Source organism: Dendronephthya gigantea, unplaced genomic scaffold (genome assembly GCF_004324835.1).
Source record: "Dendronephthya gigantea isolate DGI-Jeju-01 unplaced genomic scaffold, DenGig_1.0 000011F, whole genome shotgun sequence".
Lineage (NCBI taxonomy): Eukaryota > Metazoa > Cnidaria > Anthozoa > Malacalcyonacea > Nephtheidae > Dendronephthya > Dendronephthya gigantea.
In genome coordinates this window covers 526,942-546,738 of record NW_021163021.1, presented here as the reverse complement: position 1 = coordinate 546,738, position 19,797 = coordinate 526,942, and the positions used below count along the sequence as shown (strand labels likewise).

Here is a 19,797-nt window from a genome sequence, read left to right as displayed (position 1 = left end):
ACTTTTAATTTATAAGATATTAAATGGCCACACCGCTGCGAATCTCTTTTATTAAAAATCTGTTTAATAAAGAACGAATACCAAACTTCATATAATTTGGGAAATATTTAACCGGATGTTTGAAACAGAATATTTGAAACAAACATTAGCGTATAGTGGGGCCAAATGGAATAGCCTCCCAATAAATTTAAAGTGCATCATGTTTTAAAATTTAAAGTGCAGTGACTGAAGGTGCATCATGTTTTAAAAATATGCTTTCATTCCATGATATGGATTGTGTCTGATAGACTTTACCGATTATTCACTTTTCACCCAGTGGTCTCGTTTTCATGTCGGGTATTTACTCGCAGTTCGTGCACAATAGGGTTAAAAATATAAGCATTTCATTTTAGGATGAAATTGCCAGCCCCCCCTCCCCTGCCTTGTACCATACCTCGACTATACCAACAGATTAACAATGTTTCTTCCTAAAATTTCTCCATTTTCCTACTCTCACCTAGTCTTATTATATAAGACTTTGCATCTACCATTTGTTAAATCAGTAACATTTGCACATGTTAGGTATGTTACTGACATAATGTCTTCTGTTTCTCTTACATTCTCATTTATAAATCCTTGGTGAATCAAGTGTTGTATAAATCTTCTCATGTTGGACATGTTTCCAAAGTCGCCTTTGCCTTTTTTATACTGTGAAACAGTATGAAAATTCTTAGTCACATCTCTTTGGCTCTTGACCCCATATAAGTCATAACTAATTCAGAAAGTTTAACTTTTGGTTGCAAAACAATTAAACTGGTGAGGCATTGGATAACACTTATTGCATGTATTGTGCAATCACTTTTCTGCTGTTCATAAGACATGCACTTTTGGCAAATGTCACAAGTATTGCAAGGTTCCCCTGAAGGTTCTTGGAAATAATTGGCCAGAATTCTTGTCTACACTGTTGGTCTTGGAGGCAAAATTCTGTTATGCTATTCAGTTGCAAAAGCTTGGCAGAACTTGTAGCTGTAAGAGAGATGTTGCGAAGGTGGAATGATCTGTCCTCGAAACGGAAAAGCAACACACATGTACATGTATAACCATCACGACCACCCCTTCCAGTTCTTGTGCAAAATCTTCCAATGATGAAGGCATCGTCAAATGTATCACAAATCGAACACCTTTTTTATCTATACCCATCCCAAATGCATTAGTGCAACAAATCACATGCACTTTATCTTCTAGCCACAAGGTAGCATTTGCCATTCGATCTCTGCTGTCCATTCCTGCATGGTAAAATGTAGCAGAAATACCATGACTCTTCAGTTCAAAAGCCATTTCAACAGCATCAGCTTGTCTTGCACAATAAATTATACCACATGAATTGTTAAATTCCCCCAAGATCAATTCACACACTTGATTCTTTGCTTTAGTTTCTTTCTTTGGAATGACAGAAAATGATAAATTATTTCGTCTACAACTCATTTTCACAACAGTGTGCTTTGGCATACGTAGTACTTCAGCAATTGTCACTAATGTTTTATTTGTTGCTGTTGCAGTGAGAGCAACAATTGGTACACCATAATTCTTCAGGATACCCAACTGCTGATAAGCTGGGCGAAAGTTGCACCCCCATGTGTCCACACAATGTGCTTCATCAATTATAAATAGGTTAATTTTTTTCTTTTGAGATAAGTTGTGTAAACAGCTTTGAAACTGAGAACTTGTGGCAGCTTCTGGACTTATAAACACAAACTGATATTGACAATCTGGTTGCACAAGGTTGTGAATAATGTTTTGTCGTTCATTGTCACTTAGCATTGTATTATAGTAACAAGCATTAATACCAAGACGTCGTAGTCTGGCCACCTGGTCACACATTAGCATCATTAAAGGACATATAACCACAGCCATACCTAGAAGTAGTAGTAGTAAAAAAGAATATTTCAAGTAAAGATAGATTAAACCTTTTTACATTTACTAGCAAAGCTTGTTGAGTTTTTGTACTTTATTGTATGTTCTGGTTCTCTATTAAACACTCTCTCTGGAAGTAGTCTTTATAACCTAACTCATACAACTTATACAATATGTTAGAAATGTACAGGGTGAGGGTGTCCCAAAGAAAGGAAACCATTTGAAATTGAATACCATAGTTAACTCTTTCAAACAGCCTAACTTTATTGGTACACCCTGAACAGTATATAGTGTGTTCCACACTGTGAACAATTAATCCAGATAGGGTACAATGGGTTGTTGTTTGAAAAAATGCTAATTTCAAAGCATTTACTTTTTAGTTACATCCTGTTAAAAATTAAAAGAGCAAGTTAATAAATTGTACATTAACATGCTGCAGCAATAGATATTTTACTTACAACTGACACAAAGTCTTCAACATGGTTAGTGAAATTCAGCATATTAAGAAAGTGTTAATGATAATACCTGGCAAAATCAGACTTGGTATTGCATAAATGACTGTTTTCCCACCTCCAGTTGGCATAACAACAATAACATCCTCTCCCGAGACAATGTGTTCAATCGATTCAAGTTGTTTGGGCCGAAAGTCTTCATATCCAAAAACAGATCTCAAAACTTCCAGTGGGGTTTTAAAAAGACTAAACTTTCCAACTGAATTTGCCATAACTGGTTGTGGTTGCTGGAGTGGTTGAGTTCTGTCACTGTTGAGTAAATTCATCTACATAAAATATATCGATTTACATTAATCGACAGGTGTAAAATTATTAACTGGTGTACTTATTAATCAACTGAAGCATCATTGTTTGTTGTTTTACATTGCTATAATGCCAGGTAGGTTATAACCTCTTTAACAAATTAATCTGCCCATTTCAATTGCTTGTCAAAGGGAGAGTCTTGCCACTTCATGATTATAACCTGTTAAGGTGCCAGGATCTTTTATCATCTGACCTGGTGTGACAGTAAATTTGCAAACTGCAGCATAATGATCGAAGTAGATAATATTGCAAGTTTACAATGTCATTGGCAGGTGGTATTGTTAAACCTTTGGGCCCAAATGTGCCCATACTTTATTATTCATTTATTATTTACATACTCACCTTATTGCCAGGTATGAAACATTCAACATATATTTTATCATCATTGCCCCAGACTTTATACGACTGTCCTCGTTTGTCGCATTTGTATGGTTTCACAGTGATTATACAAGGCACACATCCCAGAGGCTTTAGGATCCCTTGATCTTTTAGTACCAAGCCATATAATTTTGTCGCTTCTCGTTCATTTCTTGCCACAATATCCATCGATGCTTCGCTTGACACTGTCTGATTGGTCTCATATGTTACAGTAAACATAGAATAACAATGGGATGCACTGTTATCCTAGACATAAATAAAATAAATTGAATATTTTCAGTGTCATGTAAAACTTATTAAATTAAATGATAATTTCATAAAGTTAACATCTTTATATTAAAACTTAAATAGTGTTCAATAATATATTGGAATTCATGAAGTAAATTTTATCTTTATAAGTAATAGCATACATAGAACTAACCTTCTGCTGCTGTAAACGAAGGGCAGATAATTGCTCTACAACCTTGGCAGTCTCTTGCCCATGCAGTTGTTCGAAAAGTTCCTTGCACTTCCTCTGCATTTCATCGTCAACAGCAATGCTACGGTGCATGCTTCGAAAATGCTGTATAATCCCACTCTCGGCAAGAAAGAAATTCACAGTACCAGCCTCAACGCCATGACCTTCGTAGCACAATAAACAGATAGTTTTGGAATGTTGGTGGGCGTTTTGAAATGGTCTATTTGATATGCAAATATCAGAAATTAATCCTTCCGGCTCCATTTTGACTATTAAATTAGAAGATGATTCTGAGTTTGCCCCACTCCCTCACGGAATTTTGGCGCCATATTGAAAACAAAATCTGGCAGAGGCTTCATTTTTTCCCCCCTTCCCTTGATACCCCGCGCGAAGCCTGCGCGCCTACACATTTCCAGGTAATACGCCTGCACATGTATTATTTTTAATAATTCTGGTATCTAACAGCCTCTGCGGAGGAGAGAGCTGAGCTTCAGTGACTTCAGTGATGCTTGTTTCTAAATGATGTATTATACTATACTCTGAATTTAATACACAAAAATACCATGAACTCCAGCAAATACTAGCAATTGCTGTACAAATAAATGGTATATAAATATAGAAAAGACCCCGATTGAAGGTCTTTGGTCTGTACAATAAACAACACTATAAACATCAATTGTATTCAGTGCCTAAGCAGAATCTAATCAGTTGTATCGGTTTAACTTTTTCGAGACAAGTTATGCTACAAACTGAATATGAGAATTATAGATCCAAAATTTTACTTTATTCTACAGCAAAGCAACTAAATAAGGTAAAGGTACAGAACCAAACAACAACAAATCATGTCAATGCGGATAGAGGCACGCGTTTCAACCAACTTTGGTCATGTCGTCAATGCTCGCTGGCTGAAAGGACATCCGCCTTCGGAGTTTGTCCGGAGTTCTCACCACCCTCGCCAACAACAGTGATCTCTTCTATTATGTTCCTCCTGTTGTATTTTATGGACAGGTGGGAGAGGTCCAAGATGCTGTCACTTAACTGGTTATCATCTTGATCCGCTGGGGCTTGGATGACTTTTGCCAACACTTGTTTGCCAACACAATATTGCCGTTTCATGATCATCCCCCATAACTGCTAGTCGGACAGAAATGGATTTTGGACAGTCTGAAACGCGCATTCAACAGTGACAGCTGTTACACATGATTGATTCGCCATGAACGCTGACTTGGAGTTTCTTTTGGTACTCAATCCGTTTGCACTTGAGGAAGCGGTCAATATTCTCTATTACTTTGACTCGTTGGATGGTAAAGTACTTCACTTTGCTGATTTCATCTAGCCTTTTTTTTGCTTCACCGTCTTCAAGTTTTGCCATTTCCTCGTCCTGGATTTCTCGAAAATTGGAATTTTTGGTGGATGTGAGCTGTTTCTTTCCATTAAATAAGCGAACTGGCGCGTTTGTGAGACTGTAGACCTTCCCTGACTCAACCTGTAGTAAAGAGTACAGAAGTTATAACAATAGTGACGATGCATATAACAGTTTGACCAGATATTCAGTGAAGGAAATTATGTATTATGGGTTTGTGTTTACAAATAGTAAATTTGTTTTAGTAACATTCCTTTGCGTTTATTCTTCTGAATGAAACAATCCAACTGATTTTCGGACTGAGGGACTGAGATATCACTTCACAGTTTTTGTAGTAGATGGTTCGGAAACTCGTTTAAATTCAATAAAACTCATTTTCTATGTTGAGCATGTTTATGCACGGCCACGGTCCTTTCGGCTTCCTTGTCACATGTCGGGCGATTATATACTATAGTTAGCATGTTTTTGGTTTGTGATTTGTTTCGATAATTAAGTCAAATTTTAATGCATTTATTGATGGAAAGTATTCATGATTTGTTATTTCTACTGTATCTTTTGTGCATAATGCGATACTAGAATATCTGTCAGTACTATGGTCTTAACGGTACACAGTGAAAGGGTGGAGGTTATTTATAATTTCAGCATGAGATTCCGGATGTAAAAGTTGAGTTTCCGTGAAGGCTAGAACATCACTTTTGAATAGTCTTGAATCATGTCAATTTACTGTGTTTTCTAACAGACCTAACATTAAGTAGCGATATAGTAACAACGTGACTGTTATTGACATCTTCATTGGAGACTAGGTTTAAATAGTCAGTGTGAAGCCTTTGATATTCTGTTAAAACTTTAGGATTTGTTTTAATATGTTTACTCTCTACTTGGCCTAAGATGTATAATTCATTCAAGGATGTAGCACGACTCAATGCAACATAAATCTGACCATAGTTGAATGATCGTTGTCTAACTAATTCTGTGCTTAGTACAACTTGGTGAAGTGTTAAACCTTGAACTTTATGCACTGTACATGCCCAAGCAAGTGTTATAGGAAATTGAACTCTCTGTATTTCAGGAGAGGAGGGTTTACCTGGTCTTATTTTGATCTTTGCTAGCACTGGTTCAATATGCACAACATGGTTCTCCTTTGCAAAATGGCTTCCTTTGGTGTATATTAAGTCTTTACCAGCATTTACATCATCAAATTGTATGTACAGTAGAGTTGGAACGCCAGTTTCATTGACATGTGCCCTCACAACAGTACCCATTTGTCCATTAATAAGTCTGTCAGCAATACAAATATTTGTGGTTAACATCACCCTAGCACCTTCTTTGATGTGAATCTCATAATCAAGTCCACCTGTCTCAGATCGCCCTCTGGTTAACACTGTGTCAATATCTTGTTTCCGTACATTAGATCTCAGATCGCCCTCTGGTTAACACTGTGTCAATATCTTGTTTCCGTACACAATCACATACTGGATCTTATTGTTACGAGATCGTCAAGCGATATTATGATTAGCAAAGTTCAGCCTTCTTATTTCCTATCCGATCACTGCTTTGTCGAATGCAGTTTGTCTGTGCCTCGTCCCAATCCTAAACCGAAGGAAATTCAATATCGTAAAATGCGACAAATTAACATAGATGCGTTCAAATCTGACATTGCTGCATCTAATCTATGTAATCAAACTTGGGATAACTTGAATGACTTGATGCAAAGTTATGATGAAACCTTGTCTAATATTTTAGAGAAGCATGCTCCCGTTAAAAGAAAGGTAATAATCGAGAGAACAAAACTACCATGGTTCAGTGACGAACTTAAACGTCTGAAAGTAAATCGCAGAAAATTAGAGAGGAAAATGTTAAAGTCGAACTGTGAATGTGACAGGTCACTGTATCGTGCTGCCTGTAATAAATATTCTGCTAAATTGAGGATGGGCAAGCGATTATATTATTCTGAACTCATTGACCAGTGCTCAGGTGACTCAAGAAAACTTTTTAAGGTGGTGTCTTCTCTTTCCAAAGTTCCCAATGAAAATTCCCTGCCTCCGCATACTGATTTGGGTCAGCTTGTGAATGAGTTTGGCGAGTTTTTTCATCGAAAGATTGAACTAATTAGAACCGAAATCGATAGCATCGCAGTACAACCTCCATCTGTTGAATATTGGCCACCTGCAGCTGAATTTACATCATTTCGTCAGTTAACAGAGGAAGAAATTTGCGACATTATTATGAAATCATCAAAGGCTACTTGCAAATTAGATCCAATTCCAACCTGGTTAGTGAAATTATGCGTTGATGAACTGAAATCTGTAATAACAAAAATTATTAATATGTCATTGCATCATGGTTATGTTCCTGAAGCATGGAAAGTTGCTCTTCTGGTACCTATATTGAAGAAACTTGGTCTTGAGGCTTTATTTGAGAATTTTCGACCTGTGAGTAACCTCTCATTTGTTTCAAAAATTGCTGAAAAGGCTGTTGTTGGTCAAATAGTTAACCATTGCGAAGAAAATGCACCACTTCCTATTAATCAATCAGCTTATCGCCCTTTTCACTCAGTAGAAACAGCTCTTATTAAAGTTCAAAGTGACATTCTTATGAGCATGGATCAACAAGAAGTCACGCTACTTGTACTACTCGACTTAAGCGCGGCCTTTGATACGGTAGAGCACGAGATCATGTTAGAAATATTAAAATCAAATTTTGGTGTCGGCGGTACTGCGCTTGGATGGATAAAATCTTTTCTATCGGACAGAAAACAGTTTGTTTCAATAAACCAAGTACTCTCAGATAGTTTTCCCATGACCTGTGGTGTTCCGCAAGGAAGCTGTCTCGGACCGATTCTATTTTTACTGTATGTGTCGAAACTATTTGAAATTATTGGAAAGCATTTACCATCTTCACACGGATACGCTGATGATACCCAGCTGTACTTGTCCTTTTGTCCTGAGTCGCCTGTTTGTCAAAATGATGCAGTTCGGGCTATTGAAGCATGTATAACTGATGTCCGCGCTTGGCTGGTTTCTCAAAAATTAAAATTTAATGATCTCAAGACAGAATTCTTAATAATCGGCACTCGTCAGCAGTTGAAGAAGATTGAAATTAACTCTGTACAAGTAGGGGACGTGGATATTAAACCTGCTGAAAGTGTTCGGGATTTAGGTATCTGGTTTGATAAAAACATGTCGATGGATGTTCACGTCGGGAAGGTTTGCAGCAAAGCTTTTAGAGGATTATATAACATCAGACAAATAAGGAAGTTTCTTTCTCAGGAGACAACTAAAATTCTTGTGCATGCATTTATAACCTCACATTTAGACTACTGTAATTCGCTCTTGTTTGGGATTCCACAGTACCAGTATCAGCGTTTACAAAGAGTTCTTAATGCGGCTGCAAGAATGATATGTTTTACACCAAGATCTGCTCATATCACTCCGGTTCTAATGAATCTTCATTGGTTGCCAATAAAGTTTCGAGTTGACTTCAAGATTGCATTACTGGTTTACAAAGCCCTTAACGGAATGGCACCTCAGTACATTGTTGATCTACTGTCGTATAAGCCTGAAAGCAAATACCATTTAAGGTCGGATAATTGTTCCTTGTTAAATATCCCGAAAACTAATGCAAAAACTCTTGGGGACAGATCATTTAAATACGCTGCCCCTCTCATATGGAATTCTCTTCCACTTCAAATTAGACAGTGTGAAACAATTAATTCCTTTAAAACTCAATTAAAAACATTTTTATTTAGGAAGGCATTTGAATAGACAAACTTCCTATTAAGTGTAAATATCGTGTTAATTTCTAGTAGGATAATTTTAGAATGGTTTTAGAGCATATTTATAACTGTAACTTTTAATTGTACAGCGCTTTAGAATATTTTTAACATAATTTAAGCGCTATATTTAAATGACTATATTATTATTATTATTATTAGGTGGATATTGATCTTTAGCTCTAAGAATATATAATGATCCAGGGAGTTCTTCAAGTTTGTTTCTATTATGACCATCAACTGGTGCGTTTTCAGCCCAGATATGAAGTGCATCTGAAGGATAGTTAGGATCATCTGGAGTAATACATCTTGAGTTAATAATGTTCATATCATCTTCAGTTTGTGTGGCAGTTCGAACACGATTGAGAAGTTCAATGAATAATTGATCATCTTTATGCCTCATAATTTGTGTCAGTTCCACCATTTTAAATACTTTCCATGGATGCATTAGGTTAAGAAGATCATTTTTGTATTCGTCAAATATAAATCTCTTACGTATTGGTGGAAGTTGACAGAGATCACCAACAACAATGATGGACATTCCTGCAAATAACAATTAACTTGGAGTGCCAAATATTTCCTTTAATCTCTGATGGACATGAAGTAAAGTTGTATTTCCAACCATAGATATTTCATCAATAATGATAACTTTGAGGTCAACTAGTGCAAGTCTTAACTGAGTCTTCTTTTGGTCCGACATAGCAGGTAAATTATCACCAGTTTCTTTAGGAATAGCTAAAGCAGTATTAATTGTGTTACCATCAATTTTTATTGGTGCCATAAGAAGTACTGTTGGTAATTCAGGGTTAATTGGTGGATGTCTAAATGTCTTAACTGCTGTGTGGTAAATAGTTTTAATTAAATGACTCTTGCCAGCACCACCACCTCCAGTTATAAATAGGTAGATTGGTTCTATTTCCACAGGTTTCAAGCTGTTCAAGTTTTTCATTTTACTGCAACACCAAGTGAGGAATGTATCATAAGCATGACCTTGCTCAGTATTTAAAGATCTGATATTCTTATGCAATACATCATCAGATATTTCAGTTGGTTGGTTGTAAGAACTGATTGCGCCAGGATTTGGATTGTTTTGTACTGGGCCAAGATGTGATGCTGGTTGTTCATTAAATGATTCATTGTGAAAGTCATGTTCCATTTCACCTTGCATATCTGCATTTTCCTGGTCATTAAGTGCATCAAATGAATGAATGTTACCTGCATTTGCTCTTACAGATGTAATAAGTTACTATTGCATTAGTTCAAAACGAAGATGGCCGACCTCTATTATCAAATCTACAGTCCTATTTATACCTAACTATTTACACAGGTAACCCAAGCACTTAACATTACATCTCCTTTCTAAGTATATTACAATAATACGTAAGCTCTAATAGGAAAGTTTTGAACATATTAAAGTGTCACTAACTATGGTACTAATTTTTTTTGTTTGTTATTTTGATAACCAAAGTCACATTAAACTAAAAAAATGAATAATTATATCTATCCAACAGTTTAGGTCAGTTTAGTCACTGTACCTGGCAGGTCTTCTTATGATTCTACCACTAACTCTACTTACAACAACTGGTGAGTTCACAAGTGTCTCCTTAATTTCTTCTTGTACGTTGTTACTTGTGTCTTCCTGACTGGTAGATTCTTCAATATGTTCCATATCCATTGCACAGTTAGTGTCTGGACTTGTCATAATTTTTTCCGAGGTCTTTAATATATCTCTTCGATTCCGTCGGTATTCATGGTTATTTGCTTCCACTGCAAACGATCTAGGTTCTCCTTTCTTATATTCTCCTACTACCCTAGCTGGTTCCCAAGTGTTTCCCCATCTCATCCTCACTGCATCCCCCTCTCGTAATGGTGTTAATGTTTTACTCCCTTGGTCATAATATTTCTTCTGATTTTGTTGTTTTCCTTTAAGAATTTGTTGTACTCTTTCTCCATTATATGCCATTGGCTTCAACAATGACTGTTTTATTGGTATGAGGGTGTTAGCACGACGACCCATCAATAGTTGCATTGGTGATAAACCAACCCCTTGGATTGGAATATTTCGCAATTCCAATATTGCCAAATGAAGATCATGGCCATCATCATAAGCTTTTTTTAACAACTTCTTCGCTGTTTGTATAGTTCTTTCTACAAAACCGTTGCTTTGAGGAAACCGCGGTGAAGACGTGACATGTTGAAACTGGTACTGGCTGGCAAATGCACAAAATTCCTTGTACCATTATCAGTATACCATTATCAGTATATCATTATCAGTATATAAAATCTCAGGAATTCCGTGTCTAGCAAATTGTTGTTTAAGAACCTTAACTACTGTGATACTAGTGCTGTCTGAGAGCTGGTTTAATTCAAAATATTTAGAATAATAATCCGCTAGAACCAAATATTTGTCTTTTCTCACTATAAACATGTCAGCTGCTAAAATCTGCCAAGGTCGAACAGGTACTTCGTGTGGCATTAATGGCTCTTTCACTTGCTTATTCCTGTATTTTTTCCAAGTTTGACATTTATCGACTTTCTCTTGAATTTGTTTAGTTATACCAGGCCAAAATAAACAATCCCTAGCTCGATTTAAACATTTCTCCATTCCCAAATGACTACTATGTATCTTATCTAGCATTTCTGTACGCAGACTAGACGGTGTAATCAAGCAATCTTCTTTCATTAAAAGACCATCACAAATGCATAATTCATCTCTGAAATTCCAATATGCTTGTACATCCTGATCTACTTCTGAAATTTTATTTGGCCAGCCTCGCAATACCATTTCTTTCAGCTTTGACATAACAATATCTCGATCCATTTCCGACCAAAACTCTTCTGTCTTTTCTTTCGAGATTGGTACTACCAAATGAACTTCAAATTCATCACTCTCACTCGTACCCTCTAACTTGCTATTTGGACCAGCCCGACTCAGAGTATCAGCAATATACAATACACTACCTCGGGTATATTTAAATTTTAAATCATATTGCTGTACCTTAAGCATCATTCTCTGTATACGCTGTGGTGCTTTACCAAGTGGTTTCTTAAACAAACTTTCTAGCGGTTTATGATCAGTCTCTACTGTTACAGTTTTTCCATAAATATATTGATGGAATTTGGTAGTACCATTCACTATGGCAAGCATCTCCTTTTCTATTGGCACATAATTATGTTCAGCATAGTTTAACGATCGAGACGCATAAGCCACAGGTTGATTTCCTTGCAACAGACAAGCCCCCAAACCTTCTGAAGATGCATCCACTGAAACTGTAATGTCCGACTTACGATCAAAATATTTTAATACGGGTGGTTGAGCAATCAATGAAATCAGAATATCATATGCTTCTTGTTGTTTTTCCATCCAATGGCATTCTACGGATTTCTCTAGCAACTCTCTTAGTGGTTTGCTTACATCTGCTAAGTTTGGAATGAATTTATTCAAATAATTAACCATTCCCATAAACCTTCTTAAACTGTCCCAATCTTGGGGAACTGGCATGTCAATGATAGCTTGGATTCTATCTGGATTTGGTCTCACGCCATCACTACCAAATGTATGTCCAACATACTTTACTTCCTTCTTATTAAATTTACACTTCTCCTTATTAGACCTCAAATCTACTTCGGCTGCTCTCTCCAGTACTTTCTTCAACCTTTGATTATGTTCTTTCTCATCCCTACCCCACACCAACAAATCGTCCACAATCACTTCACATCCTTCAACATTTTCAAATGTCTGAGCCAAATTCCTTTGGAAAACTTTCGGTGCAGATACAATTCCAAATGGCAATCTTTCAAATTTATACCTTCCAAAAGGTGTATTAAAAGTTGTCAACCATGTGCTTTTCTCTGCAAGCTTTATTTGATAAAATCCCGATGTGGCATCTAGAGTTGAAAATACTTTTGCATCACCAAGACTGGCTGCAACTTCTTCTACGGTGTTAAATGGATAATGTTCTCTAAGAATCCCCTTATTCAAATCTCCTGGATCAAGGCAAATCCGTACATCACCATTTAGTTTCTTAACCACAACAATTGGATTAACCCATTTTGTGGGTTGCTCAACTTTAGTTATGACACCCATCGTTTCCATTCGTTTTAATTCCTCCTTTACTTTATCCTTTAGCACATACGGAATTCGTCTTGGTGGATAAATAGTTGGACTCGCAGAGTCTTCAATTTTAATTTTATATTCTCCTGGAAGAGTACCAATTCCCTTAAATAAATTTCCATACCCTTTCACCATCTCTTCCACATTTTCAGCATTAGTTGAGTCAATCTTATGGACCCTCTTAATTAAGTTCATCTCCGTACAACTTGGTAATCCTAACACTGGAATGACATCTGAACTTACAACCTGAACATCGAGTAAATAATATTTATCTTTAAACTCAATTGCAATTGTGGCCTTACACTGCTTTCATTTCATGCCCTGAATATGAAATCAATTTTGCTCTAGTTTTGTGATTGTACTTTACTCCAGCTTTTCTGCATAAACTCACAGGTACCACATTACATTGAGCACCCGTATCAATTTTGAATGAAGCAACATGCCCATTTACTTTCAAATTCACATTCCAATCCTCCTGCTGAGCTTCATTGGATATTACTGTTCCAATAAAGAAATGTTGGTCATGTTCCTCATCAGTGTTATCAATCATGTTAACCTCTTTTGCTTTACACACATTGGCAAAGTGGTGTAATTTCTTGCACTGATTGCAAGTTTTCCCATATGCTGGACACCGACCTCTTCTGGGTCGATAGCCACAAAAATTACATGAATTACTACCGGTACTATCCCTTCTCTCTTCTCTTCTCCCTTTCCTCATATCATTTTGGCCCACCTTCTTTTCAACATGGACTGGATATACTGTCTTTTCATCATTGAGCTCCCTTAGCTGGGTGGCACTTATTTCAGCTGCTCTGCAAATATCTACACAATTCTCCAGGCTTAAATCTGATTCCCTAAGCAACCGTGCTCTCACCAAGTCATTAGTTATCCCACATACAATTCTATCACGTATTAATCCATCTTTAAGGTCAGAAAATTCGCATCTATAAGCTTTATTTCTTAATTCAGTAACATAGGCATCTATTGTCTCACCTTCCTGTTGATTTATTGAAAAAAAAGAGTGTCTTTCAAATGTTAAATTCTTTCTTGGGTTACAATACCTTTCGAACTTTTCCATTATTTTATCCACCTTGATATTATCTCCCTCTTCATCCCACTGGAATGTATTATACACTTCTAATGCCTCCAAACCAACCACGTGTAATAACGCCATGGCTTGCACTTTTCCGTCCTTTTTATCTAAACCCGAGGCGATTTGATAGATTTCAAACTGCTGTTTGAACCTTCTCCAGTTTTCTGCTAAGTTTCCTGTTAATATTAACGACTTTGGAGGATCTAACTTATCCATATTTATTGTTTTTTTTACACCTGACACCATGTAATAAGTTACTATTGCATAAGTTCAAAACCAAGATGGCCGACCTCTATTATCAAATCTTCAGTCCTATTTATACCTAACTATTTACACAGGTAACCCAAGCACTTGACATTACAACAGACTCAAAAGCTTCATCAATGGCATCTGCTTCAGGTTCAAATATTGTTCTGTTGTGTTCAACTACAGCTTGTACTTCTGGTTCATAGAACTTTGAAGTATATGTTTGATCTTGTGCCATTAAACTACTTTCATCTCCCCAAGGGTAATAGAGCATCAGTAAATGGTGAGAGTAAGCCTCTGGTTCTCTTTGTCTATTTGGTCAATGATATCTCACAACAGCCTTAGTTTGGCGGCGTTTCATATATTCATTAGTATTTAGCAACTTGATCTTTTTGGGAAGGAGTTCTGCAACATCATTTTCTGTAGTTTGTGACTCGATTACATCATCTGTTAAAACCTCGGGTTGACAGTCATTCATATAATCACATTGTATCTTATAGTCTTTGTAGTAATAAGCAGCAAACATGGCAAGACATAGGTTATTGACAACAAGTATATTTGCTGGTCTGATACTGTAATGTTCAATAACATTAGATTTATATATGTCAGTGCTGTCATCATCTAGCTCGTTTAGTTCCTCTTGTGTTTTCGTTACTCGTACCCTTTTCTCTGGAAAGTCTGTGCTAACAAAAACAGTTTTAGGAAATATTTTTCTTAACCAAAGTTAAGGCAATGATCTGTAAACACATTCCTGTGAACTCACTTCTCGTGTTGAAAGAAAAGCAGCACCAATCTTTTTAAGACCATCTCAAACACTCATGTTTTCAGTTTTAGCTTCTTTAGCTGCATTAACAAATGCTTGAGAACGCTCAGTCTCATCTTTGGTAAAATATGAGCATACATATGTTATACACTTATAGTGATTGAATACAGTTCCTCTGTCTAAGACAAAGTTTCTCAGATTATGCACATTCATATTTTCATCATAGTCTGAGTTTGATGGGTTTAGTACTTCATTGATTTTTTGTTTGACTTTTGTTAAGATCTGTATTCGACTGTCAAGTATTTGAGTTTTTATTTCGTCATCTAAATCACTGCTGAGTAGTTCCGCAATGATTGTCCTGCTAGTAAAATATTGACCAAAATTAAACCTGCAACCATCATTCCTATATTTGCGACAAGTTTTGGAATGACTGTGTTTTTGATACATTTTGACTAACTGATGTAATTCAGGTTCTGCTTGTTCATCCGGTAGGTAAGCCTGCACATGGTTATCAATAAAGTTTACATATGCTTCTTTGCTATCTGAGTCAAGTTCAGGACAATCAGAGGTCCAGATCAAGGCATGTAAGTGAGGTGAGCCTCTCATTTGAAACTCAATACGAAGTGCATAGTATATTATTTTTCCAATTGGATTGAGTTGACTAAGAAGAATTTCAGTGAAAAATGTTTCAACTCGATATTGAAAATGTTTTGCAACAATAACAGGGTTAATTAAGGTTTAACATTGAACATCTTTCAGTGTATGACAAAGCACCACTTCCTCATTACTCATATTTTGACCCTGAGTTCTAGCAATAATCTGAAACAATTCAGGCCATCTGAGGTCAGCCATGTTGGAATACCAAGTTGTTTTACCATGGCGACAACTTCATACATAAACTTTTGCCAGTAGGGTGGAGTACCTGGGATTTGTCTTAAGAACAAATAAGCCTGGTCTTGACAAATCAATCCTTTTAAATGATTTAAATCTGATTTTATTTGTGATACTGTTATAGACTGACCATGAATTTTTTTCAATGGTATGTTAATACTATCAGATACTTTCTTCTGTTCCATCACAAACTGTGCAAAAAAAAGATATTCTGGGTTCATAGCAAATCTTCCACTGTAATGTAAAAGCCTGGCATTAAAATACTTCACTGGGGTTAATTTAATTTCTCTTTCATTAGTGTAACCAAAGCAACCTTTGGGGAACAGTACTGGAAATGCAAGCTCTTCACAATTAGTGTCAGTCATTATTGATACAGGATGTTTATTTTCACCTGGTGCAATATTGTACACTTCATTACCTAATGATGATCTTTCATTAGTTTCTGTTACTACAGGGTAATCAGGTAACACAGACTGAAGGCATGTCTCATTAGCTGCTTGGCGATATTCATTTAATGGGTCCTCTCTAGTTTCTTCACTTTCATCATTTACTTGTGGCAATGCTTTATTTTCTCTTAGCAAACTTTTAATTGTTTCATCCCCATCTGCCTCATTTATATTTGATATATTGTTATCTTGCCGTAAGTTTGTAAGGTTTTCACTTATCTGTCGAATATTAATTGCAATATCATTATACAATGGGTTATTTAACTTTAGCCAAGTAAGAGCAACACGATTAACCTCTGGTCGGACTGCTTGAAAATACACATGGCCTCTGAATTGAAATTTTCGTTTAAGTTTCAACATAATTATACCTGATCTCTCTGGTGGGCGTGGCAACACTTTGCATGTATTATCACATTCAACTGGTACATTACAAATTGCTCCTTTAACTTTACGATGTTGTCCTTTTGGCATAACTACTATTTTTTCAAAAACAATTCGCGGAGCGATGAGAATCTGTTCAAGTTTTTCTAACGATGAAAGTTCACTTGGTATGTCATCAACATACATGTTATAACAAACTGCTTGGCAAGGTACTTTATTTTTCAATAGCTTTGAGTGACACATTTTACAGATGTATGTATCATTTATTATTGAACGATTTTATATCAGTAAACACGGCGTTGTGGTTATCATTGTTCGCATACTTCTTTTTATTGAATAATACGACAGATTTTCTGTACAGTAATCGATTGCATACCGAACAAATATAATAGGGTCCTTCAGAGATTTTGCTAGAAAATCGTGAGATATAATCATCGATAGAACTGGAAATTCTTGACGACATTTGTGAACTATATCGTTGTTTGCCTTTCTCAATGATAATCGCCTTTTGATTGGCATCCAGTGATCCATATTTTTCTTTATTTTTTTCAGAGAGAGCTTCTTTCTCACTTAAGTTAATTGATCCATATTTTTCTTTATTTCCTAAGGAAAGGCCTTCTTTTTCACTTAAATTCATTTATTGAACTTCTTTTTATTTGCTTGAACAAGAGCTTGTTTTTCACTTACATTCATTGATCCATATTTCTCTTTATTGGTTTGAGAAAGAGCTTCTTTTTCACTTAAATTAATTGATTGATATTTTTCTCTTTTGGCCACAACAGGCTTCTTTTTCAGCAGCGGTCATGGATCTATATTTCTCCTTATATTTCTCTCAACAAGAGTTTCTTTTTGACTTGTATCCATTCAGATATATTTTTGTTTATTTTTTGTGTACAGTGACTGCTTTTCCTTGTCATCCATATTTGCATAGTTCAAAGCACTTTTTTCCACCAATATCTTTTTCTGCACAGGTTCTAAATTACTATACGCCTCTTTACGTTTGTCAGCAAGTGATCGTTTCTGTCCCGCTGACCTATCCTTTCTTAATACTTTCTGTCTTTCTGAATTTGTTAAACCATTACATATGCAGGATAAAAACTTAATATTGTATGTCAGCAGTTCACATTGCAGTTTTCCCGAAACAATCTTACAAATGTTGTCAACAAGAAGGTCTACATTAGCTAATTCTTCAAACACGTCAATTTCCTGTGTGTCATTACAGGTTAGAAGGAAATATCTTGTAATTTTTCTGACATCATGCTGGAAAATACATGATATGCTTAATTTTGGGAACCACATCAAGAATCCAGTATTATTCTTTGAGTTAACTGTTATTAAATCCTTTAAAACTCGCCTGCTACTAGATGAACATAAAAGCAAAGTGTCACATTTCTCCAAATTGTAAGATATTCGAATGATAGCATCATAAATATTTACAGTGTTTGGTAAGTGATCTGGTGAGAATGTTCTAGTAGTTTTTAAGGCTTTGTTATAATTAAATAATACACCACACATGGACATCAGTGTGTAATCTTTCCAAAATTTACATAACATAATTATTGAAAAACAGATGGAATAATGACATATTGCATAACATTTCTGTTCGCAAATTGGGTATGACGTATTTGTTACAGTATTATTACAGGTTTCTTGTGAAGTAACATTTAAATGCATTGCACTCTCAGTTTCATTAGCAACATTAATGCGAACACCTTTTAGCTCAAATAACATTTGTGTACTATGTAAGGTTTTGAAATATTCTATCAATTTGGTTATTGATTCAAGTTCCAAAAGTACACATGTACCAGTAGGGTCAATCATACCGCTTAAATCTCTTGAATGTGAGTCAAAAACCTTGAACAAACCATTTGCAAGTGTATAAACAGACACGGCATTACAACCAATTGTTAGGAGAAATGAGTTATAACCTTCTTGTAACAAAGTTTTAAAAGTGTGTCTCAAAGGTACAACATATGGATTATTTTCATTAGACACCAACATGTGCAATTGGCCAGTGTAACTTTCACTAAAATTAAGTTCATAATTTGTGCCTTGAACTTCTAACTTATCAGGTAACTCAGTTAACAATAAGTAATCCTGTCCAGTTATTGCTGATAACATAGAATATAGTTCATTACCAATACCCATGACTGTAACGAGGTCTGCCGAGCAATTTATTGAACCATGACTGTACTTATATAGCAAAGCACATAAACTCATAGCCACACATTGTTTGCCTGCATTTTCATGAAACACATCCTCAAAATCTTGACTGTATGGAGCATGAAGTGTTTTATTGCGATCTATAAATGTTGGACCTGGATTTTTTTCAATGTCGGTACAAAGACTGAACTTGCAACAGTTAATCATGTGGTTCAAGTTTGTATAAGCCGTTCGTATTGTGCTTTTTGTTTTAAAAATGAATGGTGTTAATTCACTTGTAGGCATGTGTTCAGACCTAGAACATTTCTTAGTTCTGGAAATTCGATTCCAACGTGAACTACATTTTAAATCACATACCTTGAGCAATTTGGGTTTCTTTAAACTGGCTTGTGGTAAATACATGACTCCATCACTCAACAGTCGTTTACGCTCATGGCTAGAAGCATGAAGAATTCGATGCACATGTGATGATCTGGGAATTTCTTTCTTTATATATCTACGCATCAACCTTCGTACACTTCTACTTTTACATAAGATTCGAGAAAATCTTTTAGCTGGTATTCTACTTGGTGCTCTATCACGTCTGTCACGATTGACAATATGGCAGTCATGATAATAATTGATCTTTGCAATATATTTATTATAACGTGATCTACGTTCATTCATTAGCATTGTGTTCAAGCATTTGAGTTCAGAATATTGTTCATAATTTTTTCTTGTTGTCAACAATAGTTCAGATTCATTCAGATTTTCATTTGTCAATTCGTATTTTTCTGCTGTGACAGCGCTCTCACAAATGGGAGAGGTGGCGACCAGATAACTGTAAGGCTCCGAACAGACAATTCTATCCATTGTTTGCGAAATGTAAAATCGTGCCGTACAGGGAGCATGGACGTTAGTCTATAAATAACAAAAAGCCTTTAAACGAAGTCCGGTGCAAGCGCTTGATGTTTTACAACCATGCATGCGCTCTGTATTACACGCATGCTTGCTAAATGTCTCCCACAAGCTACCCGAAACAC

At 35.9% G+C, this 19,797-nt stretch overlaps 2 protein-coding genes across 2 annotated transcripts; both read right to left on the bottom strand.

Annotated features, from left to right (window-relative positions):
• Positions 1-975: 975 nt before the first annotated feature.
• On the bottom strand, positions 976-3,719 carry LOC114518586 (probable ATP-dependent DNA helicase RecS). The gene is made up of 4 exons (XM_028538606.1): positions 3,508-3,719; positions 3,051-3,332; positions 2,419-2,671; positions 976-1,895 (listed from the first exon to the last, which is right to left on the bottom strand). The coding sequence occupies exons 1-4, from the start codon at positions 3,634-3,636 to the stop codon at positions 976-978; spliced, it is 1,584 nt and encodes a 527-aa protein (XP_028394407.1). The 5' UTR covers positions 3,637-3,719.
• A 1,001-nt stretch (positions 3,720-4,720) lies between these two features.
• Positions 4,721-19,540, bottom strand: LOC114518585. The gene is made up of 2 exons (XM_028538605.1): positions 19,133-19,540; positions 4,721-5,029 (listed from the first exon to the last, which is right to left on the bottom strand). Exons 1-2 carry the CDS (start codon positions 19,445-19,447, stop codon positions 4,721-4,723), a joined length of 624 nt encoding a protein of 207 aa, XP_028394406.1. The 5' UTR covers positions 19,448-19,540.
• Between the last annotated feature and the right edge of the window lie 257 nt (positions 19,541-19,797).

Bases quoted from the DNA above. Each gene is read 5' to 3' on its own strand.
- LOC114518585 (XM_028538605.1), bottom strand. From the start codon at position 19,447: ATGCTAATGAATGAACGTAGATCACGTTATAATAAATATATTGCAAAG. The intron at 5,030-19,132 runs GTATGTGATTTA...TCTTTACTACAG, and splicing joins AGAAACCCAAATTGCTCAAG to GTTGAGTCAGGGAAGGTCTA.
- LOC114518586 (XM_028538606.1), bottom strand. From the start codon at position 3,636: ATGCACCGTAGCATTGCTGTTGACGATGAAATGCAGAGGAAGTGCAAG. The intron at 2,672-3,050 runs GTGAGTATGTAA...TATTTTATGTAG, and splicing joins GTTTCATACCTGGCAATAAG to ATGAATTTACTCAACAGTGA. The intron at 1,896-2,418 runs GTATTATCATTA...TACTACTTCTAG, and splicing joins ACCAAGTCTGATTTTGCCAG to GTATGGCTGTGGTTATATGT.